The following is a 24245-nucleotide window of genomic DNA, read 5'->3' as shown; positions in this document are numbered from 1 at the left end:
ACGACTGTCGCAAAAGGGGGGCGGGAGAGGAGCGCGGCTGCCGTAAAGCGCGGAACGTGGCGGGTGGAGGGGGTCGGAGGTGGAGCCGTCATGGCGGCCGGGCGGGGAGAGCCGCCGGGTTATGTGGTGTAAAGTCGTTTAAAAGGAAGGATTCTGCGCCCCGTTTTAATAAAATAAACGCTTTATTTAGTAAAATAAATGCTTTATTTAGTAAAACAAACGCTTAGTAAAATAAACGCTTCGCTTCCCATCTCGAATCCAGGGATAGAAGAACAGGGGTTTGTTTAATCGCATGAACGATTTCTAAATAAAACGATCGTAATTATTAAAGCCAGGAATGGAAGAATGGTGGCGCGCTTAATCGCATTAAAGTAGATGTTGCTGCGTGCCTTTGCTTACTGCTGTGCAAATTTCACCGAAACAAGGAGTTTCGGGGGCCCCCACACAGGATGTTTCCTGACAAAAAAGGGGAACTTGTCTCAAAAAAACAGCTCAGAAACCGACCTTGTGGTTTGGGCAAGAGCCAAGGAGCAGCTGAATCTGTACAAAGGCAGGGGGTCAGCTAGTGGTGATGAAGAGGAGTTCCCAGCCTTCATCCCCACACCCCCCGACGACCACCACCAGCAGGCACTGCGCAAGCACAGACGGGAGGGAGTTGGTGGAAAGGATTTCTTGGAGCTAATTTTAATACAAAGCGGGGATAGGTTATGCATATGTATAGGCGTATTGGGAAACTTCATGCATATGTAACTTTTTACTTGCACAAGGCAAGTTGCCGTGTTAGGGCAGTCATGCCTTTGGGAGCTATCCTGCATGCGCCCGGCGCTGAAATAAACCACATACCGACTTTATAACTCATTTGCTTGGACTGGTAGAGTTCTTCCACGAATCACTACAGGCATGTGGAGGACTCGCCGTGAAGCCTGCTGGCCCGAGTCCTGTTTTCACAGATAAATGAGGAGGAGGAAATTAAGAGATGTGTGACTTCGATAGGGAACAGACAGGACGAGGAGCGCATCAGGCCATGCGTCAGGATAGGAAGCGTAATTTAATGCAGTGCCTCTTAATTTTCTCAGACCTGCAGCCTCGTGAAATAAAGATGAACTCCAAACTATGTAGGAAAGCAAATACTACCGTTTCACATTCATACAACTGACTGTGTTTTAGAGGTTGTTACAAAAATCTGGACTTTGGGGGAGCAAAGATGTGTGAAGAACTGAAACGGCAGTCAGCCTTGTGTTCACAGCACGGTGTTCCATGTTTTGTATTGTCCTTGGTGGCTTTCCTCAACCTGCTGGATGGGAGATGTGTGGCTGGAACGAGAGTTCAGCTCCACAGCTTCTCGAGGAGGCCACGGACAAGGCATTTCATACAGCATGTTCCTCAGATCCCTGTCTCTATAATACGGAAAGTGTTTCTCTCCCTTCCAGGAGAATAAGAATTAAAATCCACCCATAAATCTCAGCTGTTCAGGACAGAGAGACTGAAATTTTCTCTACCCTTAAAAAGAGCAGGATCCAGTTTACAGATGTCTTTAGCTCACAGGCTATATCGCCCAACTCTTTAGAGCATTTCACTGGTCATCTTTCACCTAAGAAGAGTCTAGATCAATATTTTTCAGGCAGAGTGCCGTGCATTTCTTCTTTTATTTACCACTTTTAATTCCTCCTCAAGAAAGAACTGAAGCAGTCTCTGCTTTGCCAGGAGGCTGTGCCATTAATCAGACGTAGGATTATTAAAGCAGTTTTCCCTGCTAGCAAAAAAAAAAATAATCCACTTATAGAAACATCGTTTATAAAATACCATTTGTAACTGTCTCACCCTGCACAGCCGTTGTGGAGACAGAAGTCGCCAGTGCTGGAGCAGCCCTGGGGTGGTGGCAGGTGCTGGCTCCGGGTAAGCTGGCACCGGGCTCCTGCAGCACCCATCCCTCATCTCCTGACCTGGGCAGGGCTGGATGGGCTTTAAAATAAGATAAATCCATGCTGTCCATCAGGATGCGTTAGACTCAGCCTAAACATGGCTACATTCATGTCCTGCTTTGGGACTTCTGCTCCTTTTATGTCTCCTCAGAGAAAACTGGACTAGGGAATGAATGAAGAGAAAGCAAGTAGACTGATAAACAAAAATCCTCCTGTTCCTTCCCAGCCCTGTGTGAGGTGCTCAAAAGCAAGCATAATGCTGCTGCTGTCTTCTGAAAATGAGAGATTTGCACTTTGGGCCTAGCCCATCCAGCTGCCTTTCCTGGGAACGGAGCTGGGTGTAAGCATGCGTCAGAGGAGAAAACATGCACAAGGAGCAGCCAGTGTGGAATAAATACTCCTCTGGGCAAGGCATAATCTACCAGTTTCTTATCAAGAGGAAAGCTCTTAAGTTCTAAGAAAAACCTAGTCTTTAGGAGGGTGAGATTTGATGCTCCATTTAGGTGGGATCAACTAGAAGAGGGGACGGAGTGGTCTTGCTTCACTTTTTTGTAGCACCAGACCTCACCCCCGACATCTCCTGCCCCAGCACTGTTTCTGCAGATGATCTGCTGAAGGGCTTTCATTAACGGCACGTGAGATGCGCAGTTTCCCAGAAAAGTGCTGACTTTGCCCAAAATACACTTGCTTGCAATCACTTAATCTTTGATCCGTAATTTCAGTTAATCAGTTAATTAATCAGTTAATAAGGCTAATCACTTTTCCCTGGAAGATGCTTATGAAACAGCTAGGATAAATTGCTCCCATCTGGTTTTACACTCTTGTTTCCCACTTCTCCGTTTCTGGAATCTGCACTGGTGTTTGCAGACCCGCAAAAGAAGGGGCTTGTTCCACCACTGCTCCGGTCTGAAACCTTCACAGCCATAACCCAGTGGAGCTTCTGCATCCTACAGCAACTTGGGGCTCACCCCAGAGCTGTTGCCCTGTGCTGAGCAGCCGGCTTGTCCTGCTGACTGGGTGCAGTACGCAGCTCGGGCAGTTTCCTTTCCATCTTCCATGACTCCTTCAAGAGGCAGCCTAGCACTGGAAGACTTATGTTGACATTAAACCACTCTTTTCCAGTAGTTCCTTTCCTAATTCTTACAACAAAAGCATCAAAAATAGCCAACTCCTTCTGACCAGACAACAAATGCATGGTATACCTGTACCATATTTAGTCTCCATGGCCCTGAGCTCCTTGACGAGCCCAAAGAAAATAATCTTCAGCCTTGACACCTTCCCACAGCCGAGAAGCCCAACAGCCCTCAAGTCAGATTCCTTCTCTGAAGTCTTTGTATTTAAAGCAGCAAAGCTCACTGCTGGCTCCTGGGTTCTCATTGCAGCCCTGTGGGGATGGTTGCCCACTGCCTGGCTGCTCATCTGCTCAGGAGGTTCACTTCCACCAAAAAAAAAGCTGCATTTCCATCCCTCTCCCTCTGTTCACATCCAGGGAAGCCCTCCTTCCTCCCCGGCATTCCTCTTCCCATCCCATCCTCCTCATTGCACTTTTATCTGCCTCCTCGCTCTGCTGTTTTCTCAGGCCAGGTGCTTTGCTGCTACATTTTCCCTGGAAAATAAATAAATAAATAAATAAAATATATAGCCATAGAGCAACTTCCCTGTGCCATGAACCCGGGTTTAAATTTGCTGCCTGTGCAGCCGAGCGGGGCTGGGAGCAGGTGGCACCTGGCAGATTTGCTGCGTGTGCTGGGAGCCACCAGCTCCGTCCGGGAATGTGCTGAGTTTGTGCTTGGCAGGGGGATTGTGCTTTCAGGGATAAGCTCCCTCCCTCTTCTTCCTCCAGCCATGCTGAGTGCTCCCCACGTCTGCTGGGACAAACCTTTGAGGGTGGACAGAAACCTGACAAGCTTCCCTGTCTGTAAACTGTATTTCTTCGTTGCATTCAGTCTTGCCCTACATTATCTGCTCCTTTCATGCTGCTACGAAAAGGCTGTCAGGCAAAGCTTCCTGGAATGTAGGGTGCTCCCCAAAATTATCTCAACTAGAGCTGTCCCTTGCCTGGCTTTGGCTGTTTCTATCACCGGTGTCAGACCTCTCCCAAGACAGCTGTAACTTCGACCACCGGGGCTTGGACCAAACGCACCATCAAAGAGGCACCGTGGATCACACTCCATCCTCAGCTGCTGAACGCTGCCCCTTCCAGAGCAAAGCTGTCGGGGAGATTGTCTCCTTTGATCTGCATTCAGCGCTGGATTTGATCCCGGCAGCCAACAGGCTAATTCCACGAGTTTATTCTGCAAAGCTCAATGAGAGCAGCTGGTGCCGGCAGCGTCCCTGCTGGCTCCGAGCCTGCGGGAGGCGGGGAGGGTTTGGGGTGGGAGCCTGGCGCTCCGCAGAGCGAGCTGCGGATCCTCGCCGTGCTGCGGTGCTGCTGGAGACCCTGGGGAGGCTCCTCTGTGGGTGCCTGGGTGCTGTGCAGGGTTGGGGCCGGGGAGCGGTGCTGCAGGGCAGCGTTCCCCCACCTCCCCAGGAGGAGCAGCACATCAGAGACAAGAGCTGCTCCCGAAATCGGGGTGCACTTGATGAGATTGAAATCGAGGCACTCTAGCATCAGCGGTGTTGCAGGAACCCCTGTGAAAGAAATCGGCGTCTTTTGGGGTTAAACGTGCTCTGCAAATGCTGCTGCCCAGCTGGTCCCTCCTCTGGAAAGCTTGCTGCTTGTGCCAGCTGGGCAAAGAGGGCTAAGAAGGACTTTACTGGGAGCTGAGGCAGCTCTGGGTCTGCCCTAGCTTTTTTCTCCTCCACTCCCTAAAGCAGCATTACGGGACAGTAATGAGGGCACAGGACAGCCCCCTGCCCTCTGCCCCATGGCTCCTGGGGTGGCTGGCTTCAGCCTGCAGGAGGAAAAGACCCCAAAAAAGGGAGCGGGGGCAAGGGACCTTGCATCACCATCCCTCCCCTGCCCTCGGTCAGCCAGAGACACTTGGACGGGGACAAATGTGCGTCTGGAGGTACGCGGGGAGCTGAGCCCTGGGGCTGTTCCTTTCTCTCCTCTTGAGCAGATTTCGGTGCCATCTGCTCTCTGCTGGCTTCGGAGGAGTCAGCCGCGTGCTTTCGTCTCCTCGGGCAAAGCCGTGCCGCGTACGTCTCCCGCTGGGCTGCGGGTGCTGCGGGGCAGCCGGCAGGGATGCACACCCTTCGCCCTGCTCCTGGGAGCTCCCGCTGCAGCAGCCCGAGGTGTTTCTGTCTCTCCTTCTCCCTGCCCTGGGAGGTTGGCACCTCCCAAGGTCACGGCTGACACCCAAGGCTGGTCCCTGATTTTGCTCCTGAACTGAAGCAGCCTCAGTTTGGGGTTAGAAGGAGGTTAGGAAGGGACCGAACTGGTAGTTTGGTCCCCAGGTGGGCCAGCAAGTGATGCGGAGGGTCTCAAAGCCTTGTGTCCGCTCTGCCCTCCTAACACCCTACCTTCCCTCTGGCTGGCTGGAGCCTGTCCCATCAGGGAGAGCCGAATCCCCACATCCAAACAGGTTTTGTCCTTGGGTCTGCTCCCAGATTACAGCAGAAAGGAGAGAGCTCAGGAGCAGGGAGCCTAGAAAAATGGAAATTGTCCCCAGCCACCCCCGTGCAGCAGCAGGACACCGGTCCAGGTCCCGCTGCCCATGGCTGGGACATCCCTCAAGGCCTGTGCTGCCGCCGGCTCCGCACAGTGCAGTTTTGGGACTCGGCTGCTGTGCTGGGCTCATCCCACGGGATGGCACTGCCTGCTCAGCTATGGGCACGGCCCCGAGCTGCCAGCAGCCCTGCATTCGGCAAATTAAACGGCGGTGGCAGATTCTGATTGACGGGTCCCCAGAGAGCAAAGTCCCTCGTTTCCTCCATCCCGGAGGGGATGAGGAGCAGCAGGAGGAGCAGCAGCGAGGCAAACCTGTTCCCTAGCCCAGCACTTTGCCCTTGCAGATCGCTTTCTGGGACTCAGCCCGCAGCCGTACATCTTGACCCCTTTGCAGAAGCTGGCGGCTTCTTTGGTGTCGACTTTGCGCAATGTCAAGAGCCGGTGGCTGCAGAGGGCACCGAGACCTCCTCGCTGTGGCACCCAGACCCTTGCACCCTCGCTGCTGCGCATCTGGGGTGTGTGGTGCCACGGGTGGCTCCAGCACCCCGTCTCCTACCTCCGCACCGGCCCGGAGGTTTCGATAAAGGGCAAGTGAAAGGAGGCCAGCAGGGTTTGGCGTCATTCGCACGTCGCTCCTCTCGGCGGTGGAAAACCAGCACAAGTGACAACGCTCTGCCAGAACAGCTCACGTCGGCACCGGGGCCGGGTCGGGGGGCTGGGGTTTGTCACGGGGCTCCTGTCCTCCCGTGGCTGTGCCCACGGGAAGCAGCACGGCCCTCGATCCTCCGGTGGGGTCCCTCTGCTGTCGGGAGCTTGAGCTCCTCAGGCCTGTACTGGCAGCAGCAGCAGGACAGCATGGGCCCGGCACTCCTGGTGCTTGTATGAGCACCTCTGGGCATGCTGCTTGCTTGCCTTCAGGTGGTGTTCTCCATGTGGGGTGCCAGGTCCTCTGGAGCCAGCCCTGCACTCGGACAGACCCCAGCACACTTGGCCGGCCTGTCCTTGGCCATCCTCACCCACACGGTGGCTTTGGCATGGCAGCACCCCACACAGACCCCATCCCCACCACCTCTCCTTCTCCTTGCTTGTCTTCGGCGTGTAGTTTCATAGAATCATAGAATCATAGAATCATAGAATATTCTGAGTTGGAAGGGACCCTTAAGGATCATCAAGTCCAACTCTCGACACCGCACAGGTCTACCCAAAAGTTCAGACCATGTGCCTAAGTTCACAGTCCAATCTCTTCTTAAATTCAGACAGGCTCGGTGCAGTGACCACTTCCCTGGGGAGCCTGTTCCAGTGTGCAACCAAAGATTCAGTGTTTCTGAAAGATGAGTTTTGTTTTTTTTTTTTGAAAGGAGCAGCTGCCTTCCTCCCCCACTGACGTCCTCCCATGGAAGTCCGACGAGCGGCGTGCGCGCCTGGCGCTTGGCCTCTCCTCGTTGTCACTTGGCACTGAAAATTATCTGCAGAGAAAAGCGCCGGGCTCCATACCTGGGTCTTAATTTCCTCCCTCACCAAACCATTACCATTAATTAGCGCTCCTGGGTGTTTAAACCGTTTTTGACGATGCTGTTAAATGCCCTGTGCTAATTTAATCGCCCAGGAGCTGGGTTTCCCCACGCGCTGGTCTCCCGCAGAAGCAAACCCAAGGCTGTCATCTACGCCGGAGGTCTCCAACATACCACGGGCTTCATCCAGCACAGCCAGGGCCTGGGGAAGGTGAACGGGTGGCAGGACGAGCACCGTGACCCGGGGCCGAGGGGACAGGGCTCACACCCACCCGAAATGTCCGTATACCCCAGGGGAAGGGGGAGATGAGGGCTCCCACCCCTGCACAGGCCCTTCGCATCCGACACAGCCCGGCTTGTGACAATTAATTAGCGAATGTCTGTGAAGTGCTTTGAACGTGAAAAGTGCTGAGTCTTGCTGTTAATTGCTATTATTCGGAGGCTGGCCCTGTCTGGGGCACTGGGCAGGATTCGGCAGGCCTCATTTCTAGGTGTTGCCTTCCCCCTCCATCACCCCGACCTGTAAAAGCGAGGAAGAGGAGGGACGAAGCAGGGGGACAAGAAGGGACAGCATCTTTTGTCCTTGTCCTGGGGCACCGTGTGGGATGTGGGGCTGGAGCCACATCTCCCCACTGCCCTGCTTACAGGAGGGATCAGTCAGGAGCCTCCACCGGGATGGCGGCCGCATCCCGTCCCGCTTCGCCGCCTCCCCCTCCCTGTCGGTGCCCTCATTTTGTGTGGGAAGGGTCCCCAGGGGGGAGCCGAAATGGGGCGGAGGGCGGAGGGAGCAGCGTGATGCCCTTGGGGGGACCAGGGGCTCGCCTGGAGATCTGGCGAGGAGACAGGGAAGGCCTGCAACGAGCCCGGCCTCCTGGCCTCTTTTCGAGGCCAGACGAAGGCATGGCTGGGGTTTACCTGCTCCTCTCGCTGCGTCCTTGCTCCTCTTGCTGGTTTTCCAGGTGCTCGTCCAGCACATCGGGATGTTTTCCTCTTTAAATCCGCCCCCCTCCACCCCCAAGAAATCCACTTAAACGAGGACCAAGTTATATATATATATAAAAAAAAAAATCTTTATTTCATGTACCAGGATTCTTTTTTTTTTTTTGTCATTTTCTCTTTTTAAAATTTTTTTTTCTTTTTTAACAGTCTGAAAAAAACCCACGAAAAGAAAGAAAATGGAGGTCGGTTTTCTTGTACTGCTTTGAGCTGGACATGAGCAATACCCTCGGAAAAAGGCTTCCCCGCCAGCCCTCGTCCCTTCCCATCCCTCGCAAGGGGGGCTCCTGCGCTCGGCCCCTGCCTCCCCCTGTGAATGCTCCCCAGCTCCAGGGGGGCTTTGGGTTTAACCCCAAACATCCCCCCCACCCCCCAACGCCAATGTCTGGGACACCGAGCTTCACTCATCCCCATATACCAGGGGGGGGGTCATTTGAATTTTGTACCCCTTTATTTATTTTTAAGAGGAGGGGGTTTCAGCAGGGGTCTGGCCACCCACCTGCTCCCCTCGCCCTGCCAGCCCGCCTCGGGGGCTGAAGCCGAAGTATTTGGGGGCAATGGGGGGGGGGTCAAGATGTTTTTAAGCAGAAACCCCACTGGGAGCCAAAGCAGGAGCCTGCCAGGCTCCTGAAACTGGAGCAGCAGGGACGGGAACAGAAAAAAAGGAAAAAATAAAAAAAAAAAAAAAGGAAAAAAGAAAAAAGCTAAAAACCAAAAAGTTGAAAAAGTGGGTCTGAGCTGCCCCAGGGCTCGGCACACCCATCCTGCACACCGTGCTGCTTTGGGGGGGTGGAGAGCAGCCCCCAGGGGTCCCCTCCCCACAGTTCCCTCCCCCCATACCCCTTTTTGGGGTGTACCAATTCCCTTTTAATTCATCTGAATCCCTGCGGGATGGCGGGGGCCCAAATGGCCACGGCGAAAGGGACCCCCCCTACGGGAGAGGTGGGTGTCCAGGGACACTTGGAGGTGAGCTGACCACATTTTGGGCCCGGGGAGCCTCCGAGCATTCGCAGAGGGGGGTGTGTGAGTGCCCCCCGCCCCACAGCAGCCCTCGGGGATGGGCTCTGGTGCCCCCCTGCAGCAGCACAGTGAGCGGTGGGAGCCCCGCACCCCCTCCCGGCCCCCCAACCCCGCGGCCCCCCACGCCCACCCCCGCCGCCCGCTTCGTTTGTTCACAGTTTAAAGCTGGAGAAAATAAAAATGAAAAGAAAACCAAAAATACTATCTGTTTCTCTTGCAAGTAAATCCACTTATTATATTTACATTTATTTATAGTTGCTGTTTTATTAAAAAAATTGCCACTTTTTTTTTTTTTTTTTAAGAAACCTTTTTTTGTCCTTTTTTTTTTTTTTTTTTTTCCTTTTCTTTTCTTTTTTTTTTCATTTGTCGTTGCGTGTCTCTGCTTTTTGCACTGTCACTGCTGACCCCAGGGTCCCCAGGGCCGGGAGAGCCCCCGGGACCCCCGGGGACACTGCGGGCGGTGACTCGGTGGCAGCTCCTGTGCTCCCTGGGGACAGCAGCCACCCTTATCCCTGGGGACCCGCAAGGGACAAGCGGCTCCCCAGGGTCCTGGGGGGGCTGAACGGGCTGTGGTTGTTCCCCCCGGCACCCCAGGGTCCCCTGCAACCCTTAGGAGCCCCAGGACAGGGGAGTCACTGCCAGTCCAGCCCCCCTCTGCTCCCCCAGGAGCCTGCGTTGGGATAAAGTAAGTGGGAAACAAACCATAAAATTAATGACCCCCCCCCCCTCCCCCAAAATCCAAAGAGCTGCCTCCTCCTCCTCCCACTTGGTATATTGTCATTTGCTATTTCTTGGTTCCCTTTTATATTTTTTTTTTAAATCTGTTTTTATTAAATGTTAAAATAATGGTACATGGGAAATCATGCATTTTCTTTTAAATTTATTTCTATTTTTTAAATCTCTCTCAGTTTTAAAGTTTTTCTTTTTTTTCTTTTTTCTTTTTCTTTTTTTTTTAAAGATTTTTTTTTCACTGTTGTTCCTTTCCTCGCGTTTCCTTTTTATTTTCTTTTGTTTGTTTGCTCGCTTGTTTCTTTGTTTGCTTTTTGTTTTGTTCGCGTGCTTGTTTGTCTGCTTATCTGTTTGCTCATCGGCCGTTCTTTTTATTTTTTATTTTTGTTTCCGCGTGTGTTTTTTTTTTGTGTTTTCTGTTTTTTTTTTTTGTTTTTTTTTTTTTTTTTTAAATTTTAGATATATATATTTTTTTTGCGATTGGAAGGGCCCCACCCCAGGGGCGCTCGCGCCGCCTCCTCCTCCTCCTCCTCCTCCTCCTCCCCCCCTCCGCCGCCCCCTGCCCTCGCCCCCCGCCCTCGCCCCCCATCCCACCCCCCGTCCTCCTGCCTCCTCCTGCCCCGCTTCCAGCTCCTGGCGACGGCTTCATACCGGGGTGGTCCGGCGGTTGGCTGTGTTGGTGTGGATAGAGTCCTTGTTCTCCTTCTGGATACAGTTGTGAACCTGGAGGAAGCTGTTATCCCTGTCGGAGTTGTAGGTAGCGGTGGGGGTGGTGGTGGCCTTCAACGGGTCCCTGCTCAGGGTGTACATCGAGATCTCTGTTGATGGGAGGGTGTTGAACCCTTTGATCCCGACGGGAGAGGCATCCCTGGAGTGTGAAGGCTCGGTGGAGCGGGAGCTGGAGCGGCTGCGTCTCTGGTAGCGGTACCGGTAGCTGGGGATGCGGGTGATGGCGGAGGACTGGAGGTAGTCCGTGGCGCGAGCGTTGGCGCGCAGCTGTTTGTGCCGGTCTATGAACATGTGGACGGCCAGCACTCCCACCATCTCGGCTATAATGAAGGACAGGGCCCCGAAGTAGAAGGACCAGCCATAGGAGTAGCTGTTCTTCTTGGAGTCGCTCTTCGAGGGGTCTCCAGCGTTGGCTGATATGTATACGATGATGCCAATTATATTACTCAGACCTGAGAGAGAGGAGGCCGTCAGGAGGACAACGTGGCAAGAATGACCCGGGGAGGGGGTGATGGGGGTCCCCAGACTCTACCCCCACCCGTGGACTTCACCACAGCTTTCCTCAGGCTGTTCCCGCATCCCTGCACCACTCTCCCATGCCGGTCCCAAAAAGCCACCGGACACAGGGACACCCTCTCCCCACCGTGGTCTCCATGCAGCGGGATGGAGAGGTTTCCTCATAGGGTTATCTTCACCCCTGGGAAGGCTCATCGGGGCTGGGAAACACAGCCCACCCGTGCCCCAAAGCCCGTCCCACGTGTGTCCCGTTACCTGCAGACACGAAGAAGATGCCGGCACTAAGGATGATGTTGTGTCGGGTTTTGTAGAACTCGCTGGCTGCAATGCAGAGTCCACCCATGAAAAGCAGAATCACACTCAGGATCGGAAAAATACTAGAGGCTCTAACAGCCCCTGTGGAGGAGAGAGGGAGAGGGACAGAGATAACAGTGCACGTGTCAGAGAGAGGAAAAGGGGGTGCGGAGGCAGCATGGGGCGAAGGGGGACCTGAGGGCGCGAGTGTGTTTGGTAGGTGCGGGGAGAATGAGGGGAGTAATTCAGGAGGGAGTAAAAAGGGAGATGGAGAAAGTGTGCCACAGGAAGAGAGCAGCTGCAAGCAGCTCTCGCTGAAGTTGTGGCTGGAGCAAGGAGACGGAGGCTGGTGGAGCTGGGGGCCTCCCCTCGCCGCCTGCCTCCCGCCTTCTCCCCAGCTTTTGGTGGGACCGTGGGTGGAGGAGAGCCCTGGCACTGATGCTGCACAAGCCTGTGTGTCAAAGAGCATCAGCCCCACTGCATCCTACAGCACCACTCAGTCTCGAAACATCCCCGAAAGGCACCATCCTCTCAGGGGAGGAGACTTTTTCAGGGCTGGGAAGCAGCTCCTGGTGCTGCTCTCCACTCTGCGACTGCAGTGAGGCTGAGGAGCAAAACTCCAAGCGCTGCGTGCCGGCACACAGGGCTTTATCCTGGTGATTAAACAACTGGGCTCCTTCCAGAGGACAGGGATGGGTGCGTGTGTGCCAGCTCCCACACACACGCACACCATCGGTCGATACAGAAGAGCTCAGCCAGCAGAGGGCAATGGCACAGATGCATGCAGATGCCTGCACAGGCATGCACGATGTACCCCAGAGCTTTGGGGGGGACTCACATGTATTTGGGCACTCTGCATCGGTTTGTGTTGCCGATATTCTTATTTTTTATGAGGAAGGTTTTCCTTCCTCCCTTCCCAAGAGAAAATAAGCTGTGAAGCGTGAAATGAAGCCTTGCTTGGTAAAGAAAGGTATCAGGCACGCTGGTGCAATTCTGCTTGTGGAGCAAAGATTTGGAAGAGGGATGAAAGCCAATCCCTCCTTGCCTACAAGAATGAACCTTACCGAAGCAAAGATGTGACTTTTTACGAACCAAGGAGAGATTGTGCTTCAAAGACCCTGCTGGTGTTGGGATCCCATCAGGCAGACAAAATAGGCTTTATTTTTGTGGGGGGCCCTAGCCCCCTGCCTGCACATAGGGAATGGAAAAGACAGGGAGAAAACCTCTCTTGCTTGCTTTCCAGTTCTGCCTGGCTGTGTTTCAGGGAACAGGCGAGTGATAATAACCTTCTTAATAGCTTCTGGAAGGCAAGGCAGGATTCGACAAGGCGAAGCTAAATGGCGGTGAGCAAATATCAAGCAGACATCCTCTGTTCGGAGGGTTTCTAGAGGGATGCTCACAACCCCACCCTGACCTCATCGGTTTTAATTGGGTCTGAATTCTGAAATTCCCATCTGTTGGGAGAACTCAAGTTGCTGGCTGACATGGGGAGCTGCAGGCAGCATGTGAAGGGTGAGGGCAGCCCCTGCCTCCTGCCCCTCTGGAAGACCATGCAAGCAAGAGAGGGGCAGGATCTCATCCGGTCTTCTGGGATCCTTGGGGCTAAAGAGAAGAGGATTTATGATGGTGTTTGGATACTCCCTCATAGCATTTGATTGTTTTCTAAGTCAGATTCCTTCCAGCAAAGAAGCACAGGGATGCTGCTGCTTACTCCCTGACTGGTGTTTCATTTCTAGAAACATAAGACACCTTCTGTAGATGGCTGGCAGGCATAAAGTCTAAGCCTTTCTAGATTGGCCACGGGCCCTCTCCCACAGTCATGCTGGTCCTCCAAGCAAAGGAATCACCTAGTTTGATAATAATAAATATCTTTCTAGCTGCTTTTGCTCATACCTCCAGGTGTTGCCTGTGCAGAGCAGCTGGGGACCCCAATTTGGCAGAAGTCCTGAGAAGAGGCTGTTCGGTGAGGTCCCTCTCCAGCCAGGGCTAAGGCAGCAGAAGCCCCACTCCCCTCAGGAGTGACCCAAGAAGTCCTTAACGGACCAGCCAAATCCCACTTTGAACCCACTTCTCACATTAAAAGGGTTCTGCCTTGGGGCCGCTGGCAGGTCCTGACAGTTTTTGCCTTCAGACCTTCTTCCCTCTGAGGGAATGGATCCACAGCTCTTGGGATGTTCGCCCCCTTCCCCCAGCTCTCCCTGCTGTAGCTCAGTGGATGCTTGCAGCCTCCTCGCTCCCAAACGACTGTGCAAGAGCAGATTTGTCCTTGGAGGCAGCCTGCACAGCTGCTGTGCCAAAACGGATCACAGCCGAGCCTCCTGCTCCGCCATGCAGGGGCCACGCAGCCATGAAGAGACCAAGGCTGCGGAAAGGCAATCTCCCCGGGTTATTTACAATAACAGTGGGCGAAGGAGTGTTTGAGAAACCAAGAGGAAGCAGCATAAGAGCCTCCTCTTTTCACATACAAATGAGCTTTCCAGAGCCTAAATTATCTCTCTCATCTCTGCCGCAGGGCTGGGCCGCCGCAGCTGGCTCCCAGCACACCTGGCAGACAAGGAGCAGTTCTGAGAGGCCTTTGGAGGCCGCTGGTGCTTCACCTTGGGGGGTCAAAAGCTCTTGTCTCGGGTTCCTGAAGGGAGAAGATCTCTTCTCGTGTTGTCAGAGGACATTGTGCTTGCAGGGAGAGGAACGGATAGTGGGGACACAGCTGAGATAAAGGAAGAGCAAGCTCCTGCTCGCAGGGCAGGAGGAAATGGCGGCTTGCCATGGGCCCGCTCTGAAGGCCACTAGTGTCTGGGGAGAGGTGGCACAAGAGAGAAATGGGTGCTCCTCGGACACAGCTCAGGGAATTTCTTAAATCTGATGCAACTGGAGGGACTATAACCTTGCTCTGCATTAGGTGGGTGCACGCATTTGGGCATTCAAAGCAGAGATGTGGAGGGGAGCGCTGGTGGTCCCGTGCCCAAGCTGTGGGTGCAGAACCAGCTGCAACCATGACCTGCACCCACCCCGTGTCCCCAGGCGGCCTGTGCCTTGGAGAGGGCTTCAGAGAGCGTTGTTGTCATGTGTCAGGCTGTGCTCTGCAGCTCTCTGATGGATTTGGGTTAAAAGACTCCAGATTTCTTTCATAATTGGTTGCCATTAATGAGAATATGCCACTGGTTGTCACAACGAGTTAGAAACAGCAGGTCCCAGGCAGGTGAAAGGGGAGACAGCCAGGGGAGATGCAGAGGCTCAGGGGCATGGAGGGGCCCTGCCCACCCCTCACAGACATCGCTCCCTCAGCCCCCCCAAGCCCCTCAGGGCCCAGAGTTATACTGCATTGCCTTCAGAGAGCAAAAGGCACCCAACACTAGCACCTACGAGCAGTTGCAAGGAAAAATGCCTCTGGACTTACGGAGGAAATATTCTGCTGTATCGGCTTCATAATCTGCATCCTCAGGGAAGTGATCGATTTGCTTACACAGACCTTTAAAATTCCCTAGGGAACAAGAGAGAAGAAAAAAAAAAAAAAGAACAAATGAGAACACCAGAAACCTCCATGAAGGAACAACTGCCCTCTGCATCGCGCTTTACACCCTCCCTTCCTTTCTCCCAGGCAGCACCCGCGCTCATGTACGGACCACCAGATGCTCTCCTCGCATGCTCATACATACATCTCCCTCTTATGCACACAAGACAGATGCAAACTCGTGTACACCCAGAGCAGCATCCCTTGCTTTGTGGCAGGCAGCACTGAAGATCTTGGCCACGGATAGACAGGAGTTCGCTGCCCACCTCTGCAGGGGGTGGACCAGGGGTTGCAGGCTGGGTTAAGCGGCAAAGCACGCGGGTTAATATCCCTTCTGTTAGCATCCACTGGTACAACTTCGGGTATTTGTGTAGCCGTAGGAAAGCCCACTCTCCATTTGAATTTCACCTGGCGTGGCCTCGGTGGATTCCAGCAGTGCTGTGTACAGCGGGCTGATTGTGTTTGTGCGGAGAAGTGTTTGTTTTTCTCAGCTGTGAATTTGCTCTACCTAGTCATTTCACTGGCGGGATATATTCCATTGTTCCAGTGTTGTATGAGAAGAACAAAAGCTCCTAATCTACTTTCCCCATATGACTGCTTGTTTTGTGTACCTTTACCAGGCCTCCTCTTGTGTTCTCTCACAGATTAAGCCTGCAAGAAGCTTGGCACGAGTGTGTGGGTGCAGCTCTGTAGCCAAGCACCCCATGCACTGCAGGAGTCAAATCTTCTGCTTTAGATGAGAAGCTGGGCTGGTCACCTGAAGATTGACCAGTCTCATTTCCATACAGGGTCTTCTCCGAGCCTCTCTGCTTCTGTGGGAACCATCTTTCACATACTCCATGACCAGCAAAGCCCTCCCACCAGGAGGCCAGAGAGATCTGCCTGGTCCTTCATCATATGGGATTTCTACCAGTTTCTTATTTTCACCATTCTTGTCACTCTCCTCTTGAAATCAGCATTACTGCTCCAGAGTGGTAATCCTCGAGCATCATCAGCATCACGACCACTGGTTGACCAGCCACTGGTTGACTAGTATCTTGAGGTATCAAGTTGTTCTTGGTGGGACAGAGGTGGCTGTTTGGAAAGGAGGGATGAAGTTTCCACATGTGGTGCGTGGCTGGGCATGGTGGTCCCATGGGTCCCCTAACTGGGGACAGATGATTTGGGTTAGAAGGGGCCTTAAAGATCACCCAGCCATGGGCAGGGACACCTCCCACCAGACCAGGTTGCCCAAAGCCCCATCCAGCCTGGCCTTGAAGACCTCCTGGGATGGGGCATCCACAGCTTCTCTGGGCAGCCTGTTCTAGTGCCTCCCACCCTCACAGTAAAGAATTTCTTCCTAAAATTTACTGTAAACCCACTCTTTTATTTTAAAGCCATTGCCTCTTGTCCTAACACTATACTACCTGATAAAGAGATCACTCCTTGATCTCTCAGGTATTTGGGTCTATCTGCAAGAGGGACCAAGCACAAAGGGTTTCCCCTGCATTTTTCTCCAGGCCAGGCTTTGCTGAAGGAAAGTTTGGGATGCTCTGGGAGGCTGCACTGAGCAGATAGCTGTAGATCTGCTGGGTCAACTGCCAAGCTCAGCTCTTCTGCGTCCTGTTGGCTTGTGCCTGGTACTTCTGAGATACCCATCGCCTTTAACTGCTAGTTCAAAGAGCTTCCGTGAAGAGGCTAGACACAGCAGAGAGGAGTGTGTGTAAGAGGTAAGTAACAGGAAAAGAAAGTAGGAGCAAAGCCTCTCTGTAGACCTCTGAAGTGTTGTTCCCACAATGAACCTGTGGGCTGTGAAAGGAGGTTATTAATCACCCTTCCCCAGCACAGTTACTTCATCCAAGTGTCTGCTTCTCAGCCATGGCTCTCCTGGAAGGAAAGCTTCACAGCCAAGCAAATTTCCCTGCCACACTCCCACCTGCTACTTGCCCACACAGTACCAGTGAGGAGGGCAGATAATTGCATGAAGGGCTCCTTTCCCTTGCTGTGTTTTGTTTTGTAGGCTTGTGTGGCACAGCTAGCTGGAGGCTCAGGTGCTTAGAGGTGACATGCAGGCTCCTTGAAAACTTGCTTCTGGTGCTGGATGTCCCGTGGGTGTTGCAGAAGTGGCTCAGCAGGGTGCTTGGTCATTGGGGTGTCCAACCCCAGTGTGTTTAACATGCTGCGGTATTGAGGAGCCGCTCTTCATCTTCATGTGCTGTTCTGGACTCGTCCACCTCCTGGTTCAGTCCTGCTGGTGTGCTGAAGGCAGGGTGGGCAGCACTGGTCCCACCTTAGCTGCTGCTTTGTGTGTGACACCAGCACAGAGCGCCATGGCTCTGGATGACAGCAGTTTGTCCGTGCTACCACAGCCTCTCCTCCAATGCCTCCTAGCTCATATGGGCGATGGATGGAGAAAGGATGCAGAATTTAGGTCATTAATGCGGTCACTGGGAATAGGAGAGAACAAGATTCATTTTCTGCTCTGCCACAGGCATGCTGCTAAAGCCATTTCTTATCTCTGCCTTGGAGGCCCACCTTGTGAGATGGGGAAACAGCACTGCTCGGCATGACATGCTGTGGGGACGTGCTCCAGAGGGCACAGGGTGGCCACACGGGTATTAGAGGCTGAACAAGTGCTCAGGATGCTTTGGGGACCCAGAAGTTGGACTCGATGATCTTTGTGGATATTCCATAATTCTGTGATTCTAGGGCAGCTCAGGAAACTGCTCAGCATGGAGAAGTCACTTCTGGCACCAAGGTGGCTCAGCAGTTCTCTCATGGACATCCGTGGCCTGCTGGGATGGTGGGACAGCCTCCCCAGCACCTGTGCCAGTGGAAATGCCTCAGCCATGCACGGGGATGGGGATGAGGCTGCTCAGAGGTGTTTTGGAGGTCTGACACAAGGCCCTTCTCCCATTCATTCACAGAGACAGGGAGGGAAGAGCCCCGTGCCAAACTGCAGCTCCTGAGCAGGAGCACATCATTATTTGAAAATCCTACTTGACACACCACTTTGGGGCTCCTTGGGGCAGCCTGATTTGGGATATGCTAAGCAACCAAGCTCTGACTTGTCTTGGGAATGAAAAGCTGAGGATGCCCAGGTCCATGGAAAATACCCCTAATCCTAGCGCTCAGCCTTCTGACACGACAGCAAGATACCTGAGCATCCCCCAAATCCCCTGGGTGTTATCGTGAGTCCTTCAGTGAGATCCCCAGCGTTTGCTTGTCACCTGCCCGAGCTTTGGGAAGCTTAGGAGCAGAGACAGCACGTTGGGCTGTGACCTGCCATGCTGCCAAGAGCGACCAAATGTCTGAGGCGCACAGACATCAGCTTCGACTGAGTTTTTAGTCTCAGAGACCTCCTCTGATGCGGCCAGGCCACCGTTTGGGTACACGCTGTCTATCCAGGGCAGCTGGCAGCTGCCAGCTCTGCTGCAGCGCGAGCCGGACCGAGTTACCCCCGATGAGAGCCTGGCTCGGTGCTGCTGATGGCACGGTTTATTTTTGTGCCGCTTTGTGCAGCCCTGGCTGTTTCAGAAGTCTTGCCTGCCTGCAGAGTGCAATCCACTGGCAAATAGTAAGTTCCAAAGAGCACAAAGCTGCTCCCTTCCTGCAGGGCAGGGAGCGCTTTTAAATGGTCAGGACCGTACATCTGAAAACTGGGAGCCAGAGGGAGAGGAAGAGACGTCCAAAAGGAGAGAAGCAGACAAAGAGGGGAGAGAACAGAAAGACCTGTTTTCCCAGAATGATTTGTGATATTTCCATTTATGGGAAAAAGCAATCCGCTGAAAGCTTTCCTCTAGCCTCCCTCTCTAATTTAGCAGAGGTTTTGGCATGGTGGCTTGCGAAGAAATAAATAAAGTGGCTGGATATAGCTGTTGTCTCTAAAAACTCGGAGCGACGGCGCGGTGTTAGCCAAGGATTCGGCACCTCTTGCTGCCACACGCTTCCTGTATCGTTTTAGCAAGTCACTTAACCCCCCTCTTCTGTCACCGGCACTGGGAATAATGGTATTTCCCTGCCTCGGGGAAGCAGCCTGAGGATATTTGTATTAAAATCATGAAGGTGATCAGACACTGGAGTCATTTGGACCAGATAATTCTCCCCACCTTCCAGTTCAAATGTAACATGCTCCTCCTTGATGTGACCTCTCCAATAAGTGCTGAGGCTGTGCCCATGTGAAAGACCTCCCAGATGCATGCTTGTGATTCCTGCCTTAGAAGTAAACTTCACTGAAGATTAAACTGACACTTGCTATTTACCTGTGAAACAAATGGCATGAAACGACCCATGAAGGGCAGGTGGACAGGAAAAAAGCAAAAACATTTCTTTCTGCTCTAGGTCCCCATTTCTGATCTGAGCCCCTTTGGTGCCAGGTGGTGAAGCTCAGAGCCAGCCTCTGGGCTGAGAGCACAAACTCCAGAGCTGTATGGCAAAGCATTGGCATGCCTGACACATCCTGGCAAAGGTTTTCCAAACCAGGAGTGGAGGTTTGCCGTCACCATCCAGAAATGCTGCTAGTGATGCTGACTCTCTGGTTGATGATAGTAGTTTCAAGAGGAAGGAGTGAGGTTTCATGGTGTGCCAAGAGAAGCACAGGAAACGCCCTTTAAAGGCATTTTGACTCAGCTCCACCCTTCCAAGGAGGAAGCACACAAAAGTGCTCATTATTTGGGAAGATTTGGAGCTGGTGAAGAGTGCAGTGGCAGGGAGCAGAGAGAGTGCTCATGGGCATCTGCTTTCACCTGCCTGTGCTGAGGCACCCTAAAAAAAAGCCGGTTACCCCAAAGTGCTCTCTATTGCCCTAGGATGGCATCTTGTAAAAATGAGGCCATCTCTTCACATGTCTCAGTATGGATTTAAAGGCCTTGGTTACAGGTTGCAGGGTTATACACGAGGGATGGTCATTTTGAGGGATGGGGGCTCTAGGAGCCCTGGCCCTGTGCAGCCGCAGGCGATGCTGTGCCAGTGGCAATGCCTTTTGATTCAGGTGGGAAGCTTTAAGTCCACAGAACCCACAGCTCTATTCTTTAGGGACAGAGGAGCTTTCTACCACGAGGTGAGGCTCAGTGGGGCAGCCAGTGGGGTCTGCAGGGGTTGCGTCTGGAGAAACAGCAGAGATCCCACGAGGACAAAGGGCCATCCAAAATCTTGCCACCTTCCCATACAGCTGCAACGTGCCTGCTTTGATGTGGCCTCCTCCAACATAAACATGCAGCAGTGCATATGTTAAAAATAAAAAAAAAAATAATAAAAAGAACGCAAACAAAACCCTAGCAACATAACCAGTATGTTGCATACATAATTCTCTCCCTGGGGAGAGGATAAAAGAACAAACCACATGTGACTGATATCAAGCCCCATCACTTAATGTGCCACTGGAAATCATTCAGATATTGTGGTGAAGAAGACTGTAAAAGGACTGATGCAAAATAGAAATTGATCTTATAGTTATGAAAGAATATCCCCCCTGCCTACAAGGGAGAACCATTATACCAGCTCTCCTCGACGTATTATTAATAATCATGTTTATTACAGCTGTTGCTAAGGATCAGATAATAACGGGGTTTTACTGCAGCAAAAATGGTACAAACACTGCCTTACAGTGCCTCGATGAGCCCGAAGGAAGGGCTATATCGCAGCGCATTAACCGTGACCAAAGCTACAGCAGCGAACGGCCTGACAGCACCAATTCCAGCGAGATGACTTTGGTCGGGAGGCAGTTAATAGAAAGAAAAATGTGGATGTCGCTGGGCAAGGGACAGAAAAGTGGGAGAAATCAACACTGGGGAGGAGAGGGTGAGTGGAGTCCTGGCCTCGAAGCCTCCTCCTGGGGCAGCAGCTTTCTCCCTGCCTCCCCACCCTGCAGCTCCGTCCTCCGCTGCCCCCCGGCTGGCTCAACGCTCTGCCACGAAGTGCAGCAGTAGCAAAAGCAGTTATTAAGATTATCCGAAGATTTACGCTTATAAACACCCTCTTGTTACAGGGTTGTAACTTTCCAAAATATCCGCGGCGGCGTTGCTTGGAATTTCCCGAGCTTTGTTGCAGGCAGAGAGGGGGGTTGGCTGGGGACGCTGTGCACAGGCTCTGGAAGGCGTTTTGGTGCAAAGACAAATCCAGCACGCTGGAGCTTTGCAAGCTGAAGCATTGCGGGTGGCTGGTTTTCAGGCACTGCTAGACATCTGTCCAAGTTACAAATTAAAAACCTCAACACGGCAATAAGAAAAGTCATTCAAAAAATCCTTTTTTTTTTTTTTTTTTTTTTGCATACATCCAGTACAAACATCTCCCCTGGTAAGCTATTGACTCTATTTTCTAGATGCTGCCAGAATCAAACCTGAGCCGAATTTCTTCTGAAAACAGTACTAAACACAAAAATGTAGTAGGCTTATCTAAAGCTACGGCTGTTTTCTCCTCCTAATGTTGTATTTCTTACATTTCCCAGCTGTGATGGGTTTCTGCAACTGAAAATAGTCTTATTTCTACATACATAGCAAATGCACCTTGTGATTTCATATATACACATCAATGAAAGCGTTTGTGTTTTCCTCACTGATATTTTCCCGTGTGGTTTGATGGATGTGTAAAGCACTGACGATGCCTCTGATTCCTCAGCAGAGAGGTTAGGAACTATTTCTGCAGCTGTGAGGGTGCCTGGTGCACAAAACCATGTGAACTTCCATGCGTACAAGCCCTGTCACAGAGTTTTCAAGGCATGGCAGCTGAGCCAGTAAAAGCTATTACCTCTGCCTTGCAAGAAGAGGCAGAAGTGGTCCGTGAATGAGCTGGGAGCCAGAAAAAGGACTGAGAAAAGGGTTTGTAAATAGTTGTGCTCAGGTGTTGCAGTGTGATGTTGGGGTTTAGCCACCCTGGAGCACAGCCGGAGAGCTGGAGCTGCTGGAGGGAGGGTGGAAGAGTGAAGGCAGGAGATGATCAGGGCATGGAGAGAAGTCCTGACGAAACGGAAAGGGCAAGCGAAAGAAATCAAGATATTCCGGATGGATAAAAAAAAACACAACCAACAAACCACCAAACTGGCAATTTGTAGCAAGAACATTTGTGTGTGTGTGGAAAACGAGTCAAATGTGACACTACAACTGCGAGCCGAGTGACAGGAAGGGTGATGCAATTATCTGCAGTGAGAGAGAAATGATGTGCATAAGGTGTGGGAGGAGAGGAGCTGCTCCACCGCTACCACAGGCAATCCCAAGCTGCGGCGGCACATCCAGATGTCAGGGGAAGGGAGATACTAATGGAAGCCTGGGGGGAAAAGGGTGGATGGGATGAAGGGAGAATTTAAGAGCTGTTGCTTCCTTTTTTTTTTTTTTTCCTTTTTTTTTTTCTTTCTTTCTTTCTTTTTTTTTTCTTTTTTCTTTTTCCTTTTCCTGTCACGGCAGCAATATTGTAACTAGGACAGGTTTTGCATACAGGGTTGCAACATCAAACTCTCAGAAACAAGAGCATGTAAACACTGTCCCAGCTGATGGGGATGTAGGGGCTGAAGAGCCCCAGCCATGAGCTTGAAGACCCAGAGCTCAGCTGGGCTGCGTCCTCCCCAGAAGCACGCAGAGGATATCCTTGTGGTGGAAGATTTATAATTCCCCTCCTCTGGTTGGGTTGCATTTATTTTTTCTCCCCAAAACAATGGCGTTGATCTCTGAGAGTACATCAGAGGACAGGGCCAGGCTTACCCTGGTGGCTGATATCTTGGTGGGAGGTGAGACCATAGCCCTGGGGGCGATTGGAAGTCATGGCGCACAGGCGTGGACGCTTGCAATCGCAGTGCTGTGGTCAGAAGGCTTTCTGAAAGCCTTTTCCTTAGTCATTTTCAAATTATCAAGGAGGAAAAAAGGCAATTCAGATCTTTCACCTCCAACCTTACGCTGCATTTGTCTCTGACATATCCTGCTGGTTCTATAGGGAGCGGCTGTCCTCGGTTAAACTGGTGCAAACCCAGTGAGACCCTGAGCGGCACCTTCAGCTGCTATGGTCACAACCAAGCAAGGAATTAGGCTCACAGCTGGCAATTAACTTGTGAAGTATGTGGTGTGCTTTAGGGTCCTTCAGAATGAAAAGTGCTGTATAAAAATTAGTTATTAATAATAAAAATACCCGAGTACCCTAGGGAAATAATCCAGAGAATGGAGCAAGGCAATGGCAGTAATAGCTTTTGCTCCATCCTGCCTGTCTCCTGCCCCTTTCCCTCCGAGGCTCGGACACACAGGGGAAGGGTGAGACCTCATCCCTCTTATTTAGCAATTGGTTTCTTTAATGACCTCAGGGTGAGAACTGGGGGACTGGCTGCACTGCAAGAATTGGTCTGAGTGGCTTCACCAGGGTTGGAAAACCTGTTATATCTCTTCCAGCCCAGAAGACAAGCGTGGAGATGATTTTAGGCAAAGAAGCAGAGCAAGAGCAGTGCTGGGTATCCGCCAGCACGGCTGACACTGGGGGAACCCAAAGCCCTTCATGCAAGGCTGAGGAAGCTCCCCTGGCGCGGGGCCGCCACAGACGAGCGCCGCGGCCATTACGCGCTCGCTGAGCTCGCCCAGGCTTTGCCCAGCTGGGGAGCATCGCTCATCCCTCGCTGCAGCCAGATAAAGTGCCCTGGGGGCTTTGCTGTCCCTTCAGGCAGCAAATGCCCCTAAAGCAATAAAGAAATGGGGGGAAGGATGCGGCAGATGCGATGCACAGGGAGCCTGTTCTTGCCAGCCGCTGGGGACAAAGCTATTGGTGTCCCCAGTGGTTGGAAGGGGAGCTCCCTGCCCTGGCAATGTCCCCTTGCTGGGGACAGCCCCCTGTGCAGCCCCTTCCCCAGCTCAAAACACGTTGGTAAACACAGATTACACCCCACGGGGCCAAACGAGGTATCTGGCCCACGTGAATCCAACCAGAGCGTGCTGCCCAGCTGCACCGTGGCTCCCGACACCTCCAGAGGAGCAGCTGCCGCTCCGGCTCACTGCTCTGCTCCCAGCCCATGTCGAACACCGGCTGTTGGAGCAGCTATTGCACAGATTTAATTTCAGGTCCCTTCCTCATGCAGCCCAGCAAAAACAAATGCCAAGCCTTGCGAGCAGTGTTAGCCTTTGGAGGCTGCTTATAGAACGTTAATAATTTTATTCATGTTATTTCTCCTGAGTTGCAGGTACCCCTGTGCTTTACAAGGAAACAAAGTGCCTTGGCCCTCTCCTGAAGCACTTGTAACAAAAGTTAGGCTTAAGCACAGCACTGGGCTTATTTAACAAGCAAACAGTGCCAGCAGGGTGCTTGGAAGAGGGAGGTTTATTGCAGCACAGGACTGTGAGACATTTACGGTTGCGTGCGTGTGTGTATCCTGTTAAGTTTATGTTTGCTTTTAAAACGAAATCGGCGGAGAGGAGAAGCGTGCCAGATTTAGGGATGGTGCCTGCAAGAAAGGTGAGCAG

At 52.3% G+C, this 24245-nt stretch overlaps 1 protein-coding gene across 2 annotated transcripts in view; it reads right to left on the bottom strand.

Moving 5' to 3' along the window:
• Positions 1-10402: 10402 nt before the first annotated feature.
• The window catches only part of CACNG2 (calcium voltage-gated channel auxiliary subunit gamma 2), a 48135-nt gene continuing 34292 nt past the window's right edge, over positions 10403-24245 (bottom strand). For both annotated transcript variants that reach the window (XM_032196813.1, XM_032196805.1), the window contains 3 exons: positions 14728-14811; positions 11292-11432; positions 10403-10972 (listed from right to left, as the gene is read on the bottom strand). In XM_032196813.1, the coding sequence (XP_032052704.1) occupies positions 10437-10972; positions 11292-11432; positions 14728-14811 (761 nt within the window). In that variant the 3' untranslated portion in view covers positions 10403-10436. The remainder of the gene's footprint in view (positions 10973-11291; positions 11433-14727; positions 14812-24245) is intronic.

The sequence above is a fragment of the Aythya fuligula genome, chromosome 1 (assembly GCF_009819795.1).
Source record: "Aythya fuligula isolate bAytFul2 chromosome 1, bAytFul2.pri, whole genome shotgun sequence".
Taxonomy (NCBI): Eukaryota; Metazoa; Chordata; class Aves; order Anseriformes; family Anatidae; genus Aythya; species Aythya fuligula.
Note: the sequence above shows the minus strand (reverse complement) of the source record. Positions and strands in the feature narration are given on the sequence as shown.